The sequence below is a fragment of the Carassius gibelio genome, chromosome B14 (genome assembly GCF_023724105.1).
Source record: "Carassius gibelio isolate Cgi1373 ecotype wild population from Czech Republic chromosome B14, carGib1.2-hapl.c, whole genome shotgun sequence".
Classification (NCBI taxonomy): Eukaryota; Metazoa; Chordata; class Actinopteri; order Cypriniformes; family Cyprinidae; genus Carassius; species Carassius gibelio.
In genome coordinates this window covers 28258247-28275061 of record NC_068409.1, presented here as the reverse complement: position 1 = coordinate 28275061, position 16815 = coordinate 28258247, and the positions used below count along the sequence as shown (strand labels likewise).

Below are 16815 nucleotides of genomic sequence, written 5' to 3'. Positions count from 1 at the left end.
AATATATCATTCATATTAAATGTATTATTAATGTATATAAACAATCTGTGTGCATTTATCAAAAGGTTAGTAACCACTGCATCACATAGTAAAGGTAATTTGATATGATTGTGCAATTCTGATACAAGCTACTATAATCACTGATATGTTAAAGGCATTTAAACCCTTTTTTCCAAACAATTTGGTGCAGCACTATTCTTGATATTGAATATATTAAGAGCCAATAGTTACTGTAAATGCAATGATATATATGCCGATTTTGCTTTTACTTCCAACGCCAATATAAAATTGAATCATAAGATGAGACTAAGATGAATAAGATTTTATTGGTGAAAATGTATTTTTTCCATGTGGCAAAACAGAAAGCTAACAGCAGTTTCTCAGTGTTCATCATTGTGAAAACTCACTTGACCCTTTATTAAGCAGTATCAACAGGTTTACGTTTAATGGAATTATTGATCAATTCATTGCATGTTTGGCGCTTTAAGTGGAATCATTGCAGTAGCAGTCCACTGATTCACAGTCTCCGTTGAGAATCCGTTTGATTGACTGACTGACGTCTGGAAGAACAGCTTGTTTCTAGAATTACTTTGCTTCATTTCTTGGTAACCACAAGGACGGCAGAAGGCACCAAACCTGTCAAGTAAAACAAAAGATCCATAAATGGCAGATGTGAAGCACAAGTTCTGAAGATAAAATGAATTCCTCAGAAACAAAGAACTGTGATCATTTTAGTTCAATATCCCCAGTCAACATCAACCTTCTGTAAATTCTTACCCAGCTCACAAAGGGGTTTTTCCATGTCTAGATCTGTGTAAACACGTCTGGGATACGGGGTGATGAGGTTGAAATCCTGTCCGGTTTCCCCGTTCATCTGAATATAGACTCTAACAGCAGCCAGAGGTTCATGAGCCTTGAAGACAGTGCTCAAGGTGGATCCATCTAGAAGACGCACCTAAGGACCAGAGGAGGGTAAGAGAGGAGTTTGACTTATCTATTTATATATTAAAGGGGGGTTGAAATGCTCGTTTTCACTCAATATCCTGTTAATCTTGAGTACCTATAGAGTAGTACTGCATCCTTCATAAATCCAAAAAGTCTTTAGTTTTATAATATTCATAAGAGAAAGATAGTCTGTACCGATTTTTCCCGGAAAAACACGACTGGCTGGAGGCGTGACGTGTGGGCGGAGCTAAAGAATCACGAGCGCCAGTAGGCTTTTGCGTTGAGAGCGTCTGGAAGCTGTGACATTACCTTAAGGAAAAAACCATCATCCAAAACAAACCATGGCTAACAGTCAGATTCATCCGTTTATCGAACCCGGGTCTCCGATGGGAGGGGACGCACTAACAAGGAGGCAGAGATATTTTAAGCAGTTTTACTCCCCACCTGCGGTTCCAACACACGATCGTGACCCTTTTTCGTTGGGATTGCATCATCCTTAAGAAATAAACGATACGCAAATCCGGCATCAAACTGGGCCTTGTTTTTAAAACAAGCTCCATCCACTGGTCCCTTAATGCTGTTTTTTTGGTAATCTGTGCAGGGTTGTCTTGCCCTGGCAACCAAAAACACACTTCTTTTGTGACTTTTCGCGACGCTCTCGCTCTGATCAGTGAACATCTGTTGTGCTCTCAGTGCTCTGCTATATGGGAGCGCGCGCTCTTCCGGCAGACGCGCCCTTAGCACCCATATAAGGAAATTCCGCTCCATCTAACGTCACACAGAGCCATACTCGAAAAAAACTTTCCGAAACTTGTGACAAACCGGAAGGAGTATTTTTGGAACAGAACTTACGACTTAATTTTTGAAACTTTGTTTATGTTTAGCATGGGAATCCAACTCTTTAACAGTGTAAAAAACTCAGTATGCATGAAATAGCATTTCACCCCCCCCCCCTTTAAGGTATCTTAAAAATCCCATTTTAAATGGATCCTATTTAATTGAACATCATCCTGGACCCTCAGGTCTACTTGGACACAGACTAATGCGTTATTGGTGAAAGGTGGCTTCATTTTGTGCCAGTACCTGTATCCGACAGTCATCATAGTCTTTCTTAGCAGGAGGAGGCCCTTGGTCCTCAGGTGGAGACTGCAGAGGGGCTTCAGAGGGGGGAGATGACAAACCCGTGCTTGATGAGCCGCCTCCAAACTGCAGAGGTTTATTTATTAGTTATTTATTTACTTGATATACTAGAAGTAGGCCCACAAGATAATAGTAGTAAATGTGAAGTGGGGAAAGTAAAAGCATTAATTAATACTGTACCTTCCGTGCCCTATCCTCTCGGTCTCGTGCAATCTTTTCTTTAACTCGCTGCCTGAGAAAGAATCACAGGTTATAACTAATGGTTCTCAACTAGGGCCTTCAACATGACTTAAAATTAGCATTTAAATAAGAAAAAAAAAAGTCAATTTAAGTTCAATGTTTTTCTATGAAGAACCAATTATTTCCAAAAATCTTAACTTTTTAATTTTAAATGTATAATTTCAAGACTTGGAATAGTAATGTAAATGAATAAAAATCGTATAACTTCATTGGGATTTTATATCGTATATACATTTTTATAGTTATGCCAAGCTGTAAATTACTTTATCAGGTAGAGAAGGGAAGAATTTTCTCTGCATTCCTCCTCTTCTCTATCTAGTTGCCTTATAAACCTGATATTACAAGAACCATTGTTGGTTCTTTGACAAATTTCATGATTTCTCTTTTTTAGTTGCTTTGTGTAAAAGCATTGGCTAAATGATAAGAATAATAACCACTGAATTCAAGTGAAATCTTTACTGCCTGATCAAAGTTAAACAGGCATTGCACCCTGTTCTTCTTACTTGGCAAGCTTGTCCTCCATCTTCTCTCTCCTGCGCAGCTCCGCTAGCTTTTTCATCTCATCATCTTGAAGCTTCTGTTTAACCTGCAGCAGCTCTTGGCCCTGTTTCCTTCTCTGCTTTTCTCTTTCTATTTCCTCCTTTCGCTCTCTCTCTCTCCTCTCCTCCTGTCTGGCCTTCATCAACTCCTCCAGTCTGTTGGGGAAAAGCAATACCTTTGATCAGCTGTTAAATGTGTGCTTTTTACGGTAATACAATTCAAGGTCAGCTGCACAAAGCACAAACCGTTTTACTTGTTCCATCCTTTCTTCTTCTGTCATAGGAGTTTTGGCATCTCCCATTTGCTCAGCACCTTCAGTGGCTGTTTTTAGTTTTGGTTACAGACACAAACGAAAGAGAAAGTAACATTTTGTGAAATGATGACAATAATGTTTCCATGAAATGGAAAGTGAGGAGCATCAGGAGAACATACATTCGGAGATGTCTCCAGGAGACTGGCCCTGTACTTCTGTGGTGCCGAGAGTATTTCCAGCAGGTGGAACATAAGGCTCGTTTATATCTGGATCGTTCTCATGCTCCATTAACCTGTACGGTTATAGAAATTGTAAATGCAACTTCAAACATGTTTAACTGATAATGTATTTAATTGACACAATTATTGCTCTTTTTCATACAATAAAAATGCATAATGATCACTGGCTATGCAATTTCTTAAAAAATAAACAGCATTAAAAAGATATGATGACTCGCCAGTCCATTGCTCTCTCAATGCCCTGGTTTCCAGTATGTGCTACTGCCTTCTCCCTACAAAACAATCACTGGGTGAGTGAAAGTACTGGATCAGTTTGTAAACATCAGTGTCTCTGTAGAAAAAGCATCACTTACGCTCTGTTTCTGTCGAAGCCCATTTCCAGCAGACTGTCTAATGTAGTACTCTCAGCCATTGTGCTGAAAATGAGTTTATTAAAGCATTATAACTACACCTTTCAGATAAACAGAAAATAAATATAAAACAGAAAAGAAAAAGAGTTTGAGCCATTTTCAGAAAAGCTTTTTAAAAATCATTTAATACACAAAAAAGCCATACAGTTGGGTAGACACTAAAATCAATGCAGCTCGAAACAGCAAGATTAACTGACTCTACTTTTCTGGCTGATGTTGTCATATCATCACTACATATTCAAATCTTACTCATAAAATCATTTAAATACGTGTGGCAGCAGCCTATATTCATACTGATAGATACATTATTAAATTCAGTTAGCTGGCAGGCTAACACTGAACAGCCTCCAGCAACAGCTAATTATTATTTTGCATAACTAGTATCTTCTAGAGAATTTTCTTTATAAAGTAATAGCGCTTTCGTATATCAGGAACGATATTTTTACTTATTTCATCGTTAATTAGCCCTGCCCGTCGTTCTACTGCTACTTACATTTGTTGTCAGCACTGGGTTGCGTCCACACACATCTATCTACGGAAAGCCGAAACGACCAAATCGCGTTCTCTGCTGCTGAGCGACTAGAGCTGTGCGGCGTGGTCTACTGCTACCACATGATCAGCTAACATAGCAGGGTGAAAACTCATCCCAACTGTAACGTAGTTATATTATATATTACCGTATCATAAGGGTAAATTAATAACTGGGACACTTTCTACAATTAAGATTGTTGGGGGAAATGTCCCAATCAACCTGAATCCACTATATTTGACTACAAAGAAAATGCTTGTAGTATATTTGCAAATAACCATATCTTTTGAAATGGAATATCATTAAATTTCACAGTTTTAAGCAACAGTCAGGTTTCATGTTAAGGACAATGCATATGACAAATAAAACCATCAGAAGTGTCCAGCGTCCTTGTTCACTCTGCGAGGTGTTTAAGGGTAAGACATGTTACCCAGGTGGATGTGCAAATGGTGCAGTATGGGAAGGGCTTCATAGCTTGTTACTTATTGGATGAATGTATAATAATTAATCGGGCAACACTCTTACTCTGAGGCATTCTTCTTCTGAATGGCAAGAGATCATGCATGCTACTCTTTACTCTTTCACCCTTTTCCCCGACATGTGTGTGCTTTAATAGATCATCATGCTGCTTCAACTGCATTTTGATTCATGGGTGAGTTATTTTGAACAATTATCATTAGTACTTTATTTAGTATTTATGCAACTTTGTTAAGTTTGCATAGTATGCACTTTGTGCAGTTTAGTTTTTGGGAACAATGTAAACAAATGACTCTGAGTGAACATTTCTAAATACTTCAGAATAGTGTTTATTGCATTAAACAAAGTAAGAAGGCACACAGGGAAGATTTGTTTGCTGAATTTGTAATTTACTTTATTACTCACTATAGTCAAGGTGTAACATGGGTAAAGTTCAATATGTAAGAGTCCTTGACTTTTTATAGGAAAGAGGTTAGCAAAAGGGGTAAATTTACAGTTGAATTAAATAACAATAATAACATCATTCACAACCTGCATATTTTCTCTGTTCTTTAAATCATAGGCCTATTTCTAGACAAGCAGGGTGTTTTATTGGAAAGGTTTTTTTGTCTTTCTTCTAACCATGGATCTCTTATCTTTAACAGAATAAAGTGTGTTGGACATTGGACAAGCATAGTAAGTGTAGAGAGCTGCTCTTGGTGCTCACTGGGTGTAACAGCCACTCCATGTGGAAGTGTATTGCAGTTCCAGTGGAGGAGCTGTTACCTGCAGAGAGTCACACGTGACGGAAGCGCGGTGTCTCTATGGGATGCCTTATCCTGCACGTAAAACTGTATATTATAATGTATAATGCATCTGTATACATTTACAAATATATAACTTTAACATCATCATCACTGGTCATACTAAAACATGATTTGTAAAAATGAAAAAAAAAAAGAATTGTGCATTTAGAAATAATTAGATATATGTGTTATTTACTAATAAATAAATAAATACGTTTCAGTGTGAGCGCTGTTGCGGCAAATCGTTCCTTTAGTTAAAAAGACACGACTCCATTTACATCCGTTCTTGTTCAACTCAGTAGATGTCTGTTCACCATGTAGTTACCACTGGTGCCCACAAGGGTACACTGTTGTCCAATCAGTGTCAACGCCCTGCACGTTTAGCTTTTCATTTTTTTTCCCATTGTAACGTTTCAAATATCTATCTATCTATATATATATCTATATCTATCTATATATATATATATATATATATATATATATATATATATATATATATATATATATATATATATATATATATATATATATATATATAGAAGATGACGATTTTATTCATTTACATTACTAATCTTGAAATTATACATTTAAAATTAAAAAGTTAAGATTTTTGGAAATAATTGGTTCTTTATAGAAAAACATTAACTTGAACTTAAATTTACTTTTTTTCTTATTTAAATGCTCAATTTTAAGTCATCTACATGTTTTACCTTGAAAATATATAATTTCTAGAAAAAAAATGATGATTTTGAAGTTGAATGAAGTTGTTACGTTTTATTTAAAATGTATCTGCTTTGTCATGTTTTAGAATAGTATTAAAAAAATACTGATCAATATAAAACATGCGTATTAACTACCTTCAAAAATAAAATCATCATTCCTAGGAGACAACTGTGTTTTGGTGTTTAATGTGTTTGTCCATATCAGGCTATTTCAATTCAAACATGTTTTTATTATGCATGCTACATTGCTAACTCCCTCACATTAGTACTTTTGGGAACCCAACATTAATAAATCACTTGTGTTTGCGAAACCGAGGCTTTTATTATGAAGTATTTAAGACTCCGCAATGCAAATCGCAGTCGAAGTAACGTAGAAAGATCAGATCAGATCAGATCCGATCATATTTCCGCAAAGTCAGTTGCACTAAGTGCATCCATGGAGGAGTGTTTTAACAATCTCTGATATCGCCGCTTTAGTTCAGGGGTTTGATGAGGTCGTCTACGTAGAGCTGACTCTACAGGGGTGGGACAGCCAAACTTTCGACAGGACGTTGTCTGGGTTTGTGGCCATCATTTGAAAGCAGAAGTCTTTTCCTCTCGCAGTAGAATCGTCGTAAACGACCATCATGTTCAGCTGGTCTAAACGAGAAGGAAAGAAAGAACCAGAACTTTTCCAAAACGTGTCGGAGGGACTGAAGCGCCTCTACCGCACCAAACTCTTCCCTCTGGAGGACACTTATCACTTCCACGACTTCCACTCTCCGGCTTTAGAAGATGCTGACTTTGACAACAAGCCCATGGTGCTGCTGGTGGGACAGTACTCGACCGGGAAGACCACCTTCATTAGGCATCTGATGGAGCAGGATTTCCCCGGGATGAGGATAGGCCCCGAGCCGACGACGGACTCCTTCATCGCGGTTATGCACGGCGAGCAGGAGGGCGTGATACCTGGCAATGCGCTGGTCGTGGACCCGAAAAAGCCTTTCCGAAAACTCAACGCCTTTGGAAACGCTTTCCTCAATAGGTAATACACCCATTTATCATGTAACTTAAAGGATCCACTGATAAAAGGCCAAATTATGACTGCATGTGGAGTTTCAGGTGTGGGTTAAACCGGTTTAACTGAGGCTTGCCTTATGTTTGTGAATCAGGAAATAGCGCTCAAGTGCTGTCTCTGGCTCGAGCATCTCAGCTGTCTCGAGCTGGCAAATGTTTAACACATGAACCAATTATAAATTGAGATGATCTAGTTTAAAACACGTTCTTGTCATGTTTTTATTTTTATTTTTTTTCTACAAATATCTTGACTCAAAACAATCCAATAGTGTAACCAATAAGTAAAAGGGTGTGTATATATAGCAACTTGTTGTTGTTGTTTTTGTATGTTTTCGTAAACATAATCTTGGTGAATAAATTAACAATAATAATCGAGAATATTCAATAGCATAATTGCTTTACTGTTTTTTTAAAGAAAAAATAACATATAGGCATATATTGGCTAACAATGTTCATCATAGCTCTAAATCCTTTCGAGAGTAATTTTATTTTAGTAACTTAGACAAAAGGAGCTTTACAGTATCCATTTGTTTTTAATTATGACCTCATAATAATTCAGTCATTATTCACTTTCTAGAGAGTTGTGTGTCATAGTTTCCATGTGTGTTGGATTGAGTCATGTTCTTCAGCTGGAGTTTATCTTGAGCTGTTAGTCTCAAGTAATTTACCTACTTTCACACGATTTACAGTAGATGGGGCAACACCTAACCAGACATTTAGCTCACGTGCAGTAGGGCTGGGCGATATGGAGCAAAAAATATATCTCAATATATTTTGCTATATCTCGATATACGATATATATCTCGATATCTTTACAGGAAAAATAACCCCCAAAAAACTACTGCAAAAACAAATATGGCAAATATTACATGTTAAGGGGCCTATGAAACATTTTATTTTTTTTCTTCACCATATGTTTTATTGTTACCTAATTCTGTGTTTTAGCATGTGCAATTATTTAAATGCATAAAAACAACTTAATTAGTTAAAAACCATTCTTAAAATAGCCTTATGTGAAATGTTTTTTTCCCTTCAGAAATTCTGTGTATTTACATTTTTCTGATTATCAAATGAAGGCATAAAACATTCATTTAATTTATCTTTTAATTATTTAAAATTAAGCAAACTTTATTTTTTGGTAAACAAAGGGGATTTACTATTAAAAATAAAACATGGGAGAAATGTTGTGTGATTATTCCTTATAAAATTATGTTCGTTTCATTTTAATAGTAGTAGTATTGGGCTATCTGTACAATAGTAATAGATTTCTGTCAAATACTTTTATTTTGACGGGTTTACCTTTACAGTTCTGTGTATGTGATACCACAGTCTATGATGTGATATGAGCTAGTCTTACTCAAATCAAACGGTCAGATGCTCATGAAGTGACTCTCAGTGCAGTTCTGGAGATGTTCCTCATGTGTTCACGTCTTTATTTAGAGAGAGGAAAGACAATGAAATCAGCGCAAACGTTATGCGAGCTTCCGTGTTTAATGAATGAAGACGCGCTTCTGCTCTATTCGTTGACACAGACACGCAGAACATGCAGGATTCATATTTAAATAGACTTTTCCGGGTTAATATTTGCAGATATTAGTCCATTTCGCGATTTGATGTAAGTGCATGACCGACTTTTGATTAATTCATTTAAAATTTGACCAATTCCGTGACATTCCGCGTTAAACTGTAAATTCAATTTTTTATGACTGGATTCCGCGATTCCGTCCGCGTTTCATTGGGCCCTACAGTAGACATCTGCCTGCCGTTCGCCCTACGCCTTAAAACTGAAGTATCTCCATATAATTTTTTTTTTTGACTAGTTCTCTACACGCGAGGTGAGAGGGGACAAAAGCAAGGAGGCGGGGGGCGAGCGAGCGTTGGCGAGCACAGCACAGCACAGGGAAGGCAAACAAGCAAAGTGGCGGAATCAGAATATAAACAATATATCGATATATACGATATGTCAAAATCCATATCGTGTTTAAAAAATATCTCGATATATTTTAAATATCGAGATATCGCCCACCCCTAACGTGCAGTACATGTGTGATGTTATGTGATGTCAGTCTGAACAACTTCCACAGTCCCTGTTCAATAACTGGAGCAGATTTCTGGGTGGTGTCAGATGTTGAGTCTACTCAAGAGGATTGAAGCAGGCTGGGATTACCAGCGCTCTGCCATATGCTTGTTTAAAAAGTTCAAGGCTGATGCAGCAGAATTAAATATTTGGTACCGGCACCGCACAGAGAACCATAAAACCCACGTAATGCTGTTTCATTCTGAACTTATTTCCCTTTTTTCCACTCTTAGTGCTGGACACGTGATTATTTGTGGTCATTGTGAAATTATGGATTATAAAAGCTGCGTAAAATGGTTCCATTTTCAGACGTCTGAATATTTCAAAATGCGAAACTCGCCTACATATTCAAATTTGAGAAATCCCTCTGTTTTGCATAAAAGGGAATTTGTCTGAATAGTGCCGACTGTTCAGCACGTTTTGTATTTGTGAAAGCAATACTTAGTTCATTTTTAGTAGCTAAGTATTCAGTACTTTATGAAACCTTATGCTGCAGTGACATTGCGTCCTCCAGGGTCTCTTCTGGCCTGGTGGAAAAGGGGGGGTGAGCTGCTTTATTGTTGCATGTTCTTTTCTCATCCGAATATCCAAAATTTCCAAATCATCCAAATTTGTTAAAGGTTGTTATTAGATGACACAGAAGAGCATTGAAATATTATCAGTCCCCTTATAGCTTACATCAAAGTTTTGCCCTTAAACAAGACAAAACCATTGGAGAGAAATTGCTATTTGGATATTTTGAGTAAATAGGGTTTTCTTCTTCTTCTTAAATACACACTCATGCAGTATATATTTTGAAAAAAACTTACATGTGTTTGTGTGTGTATATATATATTTTAGATTATTATATTTATATTAATATATAAACAAAACATGTTTTTCTTATTATATACATGCCTGTGTTTATATTTATATATCTATAATAAATGTACACACTCATATATTATGTTAACAACTACTTTTATTTTGGATGCCATTAATGGTTTGACCGCACTACTTCACTCAGTGGTTTCTGTGATTCATTAAGAAAGTTCTAGCTGTAAGCTTCAGTCTTGTGACAGAGATTTCACATGTCTATGAGCATAAGATTGAAACATATATGTAGTTACACAGGGAAGTACAATTTTCCTTTGGTTTTAATCAAATTGGGCAGTTGTCCTACAAACGTAATTTAAATGTTAATGTTAAATAAAATCTGTTTTATCAAACATTTTTACTTTTGAGTATTATATTATATTACTTTAGTATTTTTTTAGACAATGATCAAAAGAGGGTGAAGAGAGCTGTGTAATATCTTGGCCTCAAATCTCACCAAACCTGTTACGGTCTCTTCTTCATGCCGTGCTCTCTTTCTCCACACAGGTTCATGTGTGCGCAGTTAAACAACCCCGTTTTGGAGAGCATCAGTATCATCGATACTCCAGGCATCCTGTCAGGGGAAAAACAGAGGATCAGCAGAGGTCAGCAGCCTTCGGTGCTTTCTGCTCATCTTCTTTTTGTATTAATTTAAAATGGTAATAAAAATAATTAATTAGAATATGTAAAATATCAAACATTTATTTTAATTAATAATACATTGATAACATTTATTTTTTCTGTTATATTTTTGTTTTCGGTTTATTTTGTTTTATACACCTTCGTATCTCTAATTTTGAGATTTAAATTTTTTTGATTGATCATTTCTTTCTTCAAGGAATACTTTTCCATTTATCAATTAATGCATTTTAGGACTCTTTCTTCTTTGCCACTTCACTTTCCTTTCACAAATAATTATAGTACATATTAAATGCACTCTCTCCTTTATTTTGTGTCATGTCTGTAGAAAACTATTAGCTGATGCATTTTAGCATAATAATACATAAGTTCGTTCCATGCAAATCTTTGGAGTCTGACTTTTTATTGTGAACTTGTGTAAATTTAAGTTTGTTTTCTTTGCTATGAAAAGCAAGTAAAACAAGTCTGACTACCTTTTCTGCTCACTCTTCTGTTTAAAATCTTAATTGGATTTTCTGTAATACAGGAAATATTGAAAAACTTTCTCCACTAATAGTCATTTATGCTGTACTTCATTAAATGCAGATGAAACAAAAACAGGATGTCAAAGCTGCTCAGACAAGTTTGTTCTCTGTGCATAAATCCTACCTCTGACCTAATTTGAATGTTGGTAGGAATAAAACCATTGTGCCAAAATAATCCTGACCACATTGTTCCCAGTTCCCTCTTTTAATACCACTGAAAAGGTTTTGTGGGTGGGGATGCGTCATCATATGACTGGCAGAGTTTACTTGTGTTTGAGTTATACAATATTTCACACAGTCACTATCTGATAGTAGTATGCTTGAACTCCATTCTCATTCATCTGTGAACAGGAAGAATCAGAAGGAAATGCTGAGTTTGCCCGTATGTCAATTCATTGCAGACTACGACTGTAGATACAGATGGCAACATCACAAAGAGACTGCCGTTAAGAAACCGAAATCTGGCATTGTTACAGGATATGGCTCAAGAAGTCATGTGACCCTTTTTTCCTTCTGGGGCCTGTTGAGCCAGTAACTAGATGCTGAGATCAAGGTGCCCTGCATACCATGGACACATAGCAGTCATGCTACAGACCCAGAGGCGTCCTCGCCACCCGTCCCAGCAGAGACACAGCAGACTGTGCCGCAGTTGTGTCTGTGTGGGATTAAGCATGAAAGCCCATTTGAGCGTTTCTCTCTGACTGCAGCTCAAACAGTCTTTGTGCTCCATGTGTAGCTGTGGGTAGTTCTTGTGATGTCATTGGGTCTCTTGCATTTACTATTGCAACTGAAGTTTATCCATGTGGGAAGGTGTGTTTACGGCAAATGGCTGGAAATAAGATCATGAGGTCGCTTCCAGTTTAAAATGTGGAACTAAAAGTTCCTGTGTGGTACAGGGTCATGTGAGATTTTGCTCAGAAGGTGTTATCCCAGAAGCACCTCTCAATGACCTTTTTGATTTTTTTCTTTTTGAACTTCATAAATGTTTTCCTGGGTCAGAACTATCATGTGTTTTCAATAAGAGGGAGTGTTAAGATGTTCAATGCAGCATTCAAAAACTATTTATTTTGTGATAAAAAAAGTGTATTTCTATTTGAATTTATTTCAAATATTAGAACTAAAATAAAATATCTAATAATTTAAAATAAATAAATGTATAAAGTAAATAAATGTACCTGATTGTGCTAAAAATGTTGTACTGGATTATTATTATAATTTTTTCATTTATTTATAAGCCTCATATCCATACAATATTTTATTTCTTTATAGTTCTTACAGCTTTATAACAGGTTACACGTTACGGTAACCTTGTTTTTTTTTGTTTTGTTTTTTTTCCTGCATATAGTTTTCCCATAAATGTCTTGATGTAATCTTTCTTTTTAAATGCAGCTTTTAAAAACAACCATTTATGTTACAATGATTGTAGGTTAAATTAGTATTTATTTATTTTTTTGGTAAATGTTAGAATGAAATATAACAGGTTAAAATAAATATAATAAATTAATTGAATTTCATTTTCTTCATTTAAAATTTTAAAATACAATATTTTATATAAATCTCATATTTGTACCATGTGTATTTATTTTATATTTTATATTCTAATTTTGGTTAATAGTTCCTTTGATGCAAATCTTTGGAGTTTACTCTTCGCTTTAACCCTAAGTTGTAATTGTGTTCATTTGTCCCTTCTGCTTGTAGTTTTTCATAAATGCCCAAAAATACCACAATTTATATCATGATTTTTTTTTTCCCTATGGTTATTACCTAGCCAGTACCACCACAGGTACTCTACTGGAAATAAATAGATGCCTTTCAATTCCTCTACACCGGGGACTTCAGAGGCAGCAGATCTCTTTTCTTTGAATACATGGCTTTATAGTTGCTGTTTACAGTTTTCTGAATTCACTGAGATCAGATGACAGGTCTCTAATCAAATCCATTATCCCTGACCTCCTTTTCTAAAATAAAGCACGTTGCATGCAGCCCTGCTGTCTTCCTCTTTCCAGAGCTTTGTTTTAGAGCCAAGTCTAATGCAAGTCTTTCTCACTTCTCTCAATTGCAGGCTATGACTTTGCAGCAGTTCTTGAGTGGTTTGCAGAACGAGTGGACCGAATCATCTTGCTCTTCGACGCCCACAAGCTGGACATTTCTGATGAGTTCTCAGAGGTGATCAAGGCCCTGAAAAACCATGAGGACAAGATGCGTGTGGTTCTGAACAAAGCTGACCAGATCAGCACCCAGCAGCTGATGAGGGTGTATGGTGCCCTCATGTGGTCACTGGGGAAGATCATCAACACCCCTGAAGTGGTCCGAGTGTATATCGGCTCATTTTGGGCTCAGCCACTTATGATTGCAGATAACAGGAAGCTGTTTGAGGCAGAGGAGCAGGACCTCTTCCGGGATATTCAAAGTCTTCCCCGGAATGCAGCTCTACGGAAACTCAACGATCTGATCAAAAGAGCACGTCTCGCTAAGGTGAAACTATGACCTTTTTGCACATTTTGCAGCATTAAAATTTTTTTTCTTTATTTGATGCATTCAATTGATCAAAAATTATAGAAAATGCATTAATAATTATGTTTATAATTTATAAACCACCAAAAAAAGCATGCTAGAATGATTTCTGAAGGATCATGTGAAACTGAAGACTGGAGTAGCTTATATTAAATAACTTGCACTTTAAAATAGAAATCATATATAAACAGGAAACAGTTGTTTAATTTTTTCCCCTCTTAATTGTGAGGGTTGAAGTTCAATGTGTTGGTCCATGAAAAATGCTTTTATCTGGATATTTTTAATGAACTTTAAACTCCAATACGTGTGTACCAGATTGTGGTTTCACTTCTTATTTTCACTTTATGAAATAACCTAATACTTGTGAGAAGTGTTGTTTTGACATGCTAAACTGCACAAATGCTATTTGTATTTAATCTGAGTCCATTTAATACTTTCCTTTTAGGTACAAGCTTACATTATCAGTTCTCTGAAGAAAGAGATGCCAAATGTATTTGGCAAAGACTCAAAGAAAAAAGAGCTTATTAACAACTTGGGCGCTATATATGAGAAGATTCAGAAAGAGCACAACATCTCACCAGGAGACTTTCCTAATTTAAAGAAAATGCAGGTATGACGCCATTAATTTTTATCTAATGAGTTTTATAAAGATCTTTTGTTTAAAAATAAAAACACAACACAATATTTTTTTTGCAGGAGTTGCTAGCTGTTCAGGACTTCACCAAATTTCCCACCATTAAACCAAAATTGCTGGAAGCTGTGGAGGACATGCTAGGTAACGACATCGCTAAGCTCATGACGCTGGTCCGTAAGGAGGAGGCCGCCATGCCCAGCCAGTCAGTGAAGGGTGGTGCATTTGAGGGAACCATGAACGGGCCATTTGGTCACGGATATGGAGAAGGTGCAGGTGAAGGCATTGATGAGCTGGAATGGATCGTGGGCCGTGATAAGCCATCCTATGATGAAATATTCTACACGCTCTCACCAATTAATGGGAAGGTATCTGGTGCCACGGCTAAGAAAGAGCTGGTGAAGTCCAAGCTGCCAAACACAGTGCTTGGAAAGATTTGGACTCTGGCAGATGTTGACAAAGACGGCTATCTGGATGATGAAGAGTTTGCACTCGCAAATCACCTGATCAAGGTCAAGCTCGAGGGGCACGAGCTTCCGGCCAAACTGCCGGCTCATCTTGTGCCCCCTTCCAAACGGCAGGAGCAGAATTGAAGAGTCTGTTGGATCTCAGTGGCTCTCAGCTACATTCCAATGTCCCCAAGCCATCTTCTAGCTTGTTCTGACCATTCATTTGACTGACCAGTCTCCAGGAACTCGATTTCTGTCTTAATCAAAAATGCTTGGCTTAGAATGATAAGACTGAGAAGACAAGAGAAGAACTTATGTGGCAGTGAGAGACTTTTTCTTTCTTTCTTAATTTTTTATATGAATTGTAAACCACTATGAGCACAGAAAGAACTGAAAATGATTCTACGGTACTGTTGAATGGGCATTTGATTGAGATTGTAAAGCAGCAGGCAAAAATTGAGTAGAATTAAAAAACAAATGTGAAAATATTCAATACGTGGTACGTAACTCCAAAATGTTGATTGCTGTTTTTCTTTAACTTATTCACTTCCTTTCTGTTTTTGTATACGGTTTGCTTTTGATTTAATATCTCTAAACTTTACCAACATGTATTCTGTTATTTTGTGGGTGAAGCTTTACTTTCCTTTGGGATGTTGGGATCTGAAATGTCACCTTCATGTTGCAATGACCAATAAAAGTATATTTGTAAGCTGTGCCTGTTTTCTCCATTCAGAAACATTTTACAAATTGCATTGTGTAGTGAAACGGACACCACCATTGACAGTTGTCTGTTTTCATGAGTGCTGACAGAAAACTGAACTATATATGTGAAAGCTATGTGGTAGTAAGGAAATGACAGCATCATATTTATCTCTGCTTATCAATGTATGTTGAGACATGTTGTGGTACTTTACTGTACAGATTCTTGTTTCCTTTGGCAGCTATTGGGAGTTTAGCATTGATTTTCTTCTTATGCAGCTGGCTTAGAACACTTAAAATACCGCCTGTAGGTTCCACATTTGTTTGCATTCATGATGTAAAATATTGGGGTCATTTTTTGAGGAAATTAATTATTTTATTGAACAAGGAAGCATCAATTTGAGCAAACGTGATATTTTCACTTAGAATACACTGGAGTAATGGCTGCTGAAAATTCAGCTTTGCCATCATTGGAATAAAATAAAATGTAACAAACATTTGAACGGTACTAAACAACTTAATGCATATCCTACTTTGTTTTGGTGTTATGTTCATTTAATTATCACCTTATACTATCAGCATACATTATGTCTGATAGAAACCTCAGTTTACCTCCGTTTGAACTTTCTCATTGCCACTTCTCAGTTAATGCGTTCTGCTTTCACAACACACTTTGCAGGAAGGTGCTAAAGTTCCCAGTAATGTCCTAAGTAACAGTAAGAATGCAGATGTGAAGGGTTTAAAATTACCACCATCAACCCACCCTATATTTGTGACTAATCTTAAATTAAAACAGCCTTGCTAGATGCGGATGAAGTATGAAGGTCTAGTTGCATCGTGAGGGACACTAACATGCAATTCACAGCCTTTTAAATGGTTTGTATCCATATAATTTGTTAGACCTGACCCATTTAGCACCTCCTGCTTACTGACACAGTAAGCTAAACCCTTTTATTAGAGAAGCTGGTTAATAACAGCCATGTGTAAAAGGGTGATGCATCTTTAGAAGAGGTGTGAGACTAAAAAGCAATGACTCAGAGTTCTAGCAGAGAATTGCTTCACTGCTCTGTACATGTTTATGAGTATGTAAA

General features: G+C 36.6%; 2 protein-coding genes across 2 annotated transcripts; one reads left to right on the top strand and one right to left on the bottom strand.

Moving 5' to 3' along the window:
* Nucleotides 1–307: 307 nt before the first annotated feature.
* LOC127970952 (UBX domain-containing protein 1) lies at nt 308–4360 on the bottom strand. Its single transcript, XM_052573669.1, has 10 exons — nt 4261–4360; nt 3711–3773; nt 3576–3629; nt 3298–3410; nt 3111–3186; nt 2829–3020; nt 2266–2317; nt 2029–2151; nt 778–955; nt 308–636 (listed from the first exon to the last, which is right to left on the bottom strand). The coding sequence occupies exons 2-10, from the start codon at nt 3767–3769 to the stop codon at nt 596–598; spliced, it is 888 nt and encodes a 295-aa protein (XP_052429629.1). The 5' UTR covers nt 3770–3773; nt 4261–4360; the 3' UTR covers nt 308–595.
* Nucleotides 4361–6636: 2276 nt separating this feature from the next.
* ehd1a (EH-domain containing 1a) lies at nt 6637–15738 on the top strand. The gene is made up of 5 exons (XM_052574833.1): nt 6637–7304; nt 10776–10873; nt 13494–13906; nt 14391–14555; nt 14642–15738. Exons 1-5 carry the CDS (start codon nt 6907–6909, stop codon nt 15167–15169), a joined length of 1602 nt encoding a protein of 533 aa, XP_052430793.1. The 5' UTR covers nt 6637–6906; the 3' UTR covers nt 15170–15738.
* Nucleotides 15739–16815: the final 1077 nt, after the last annotated feature.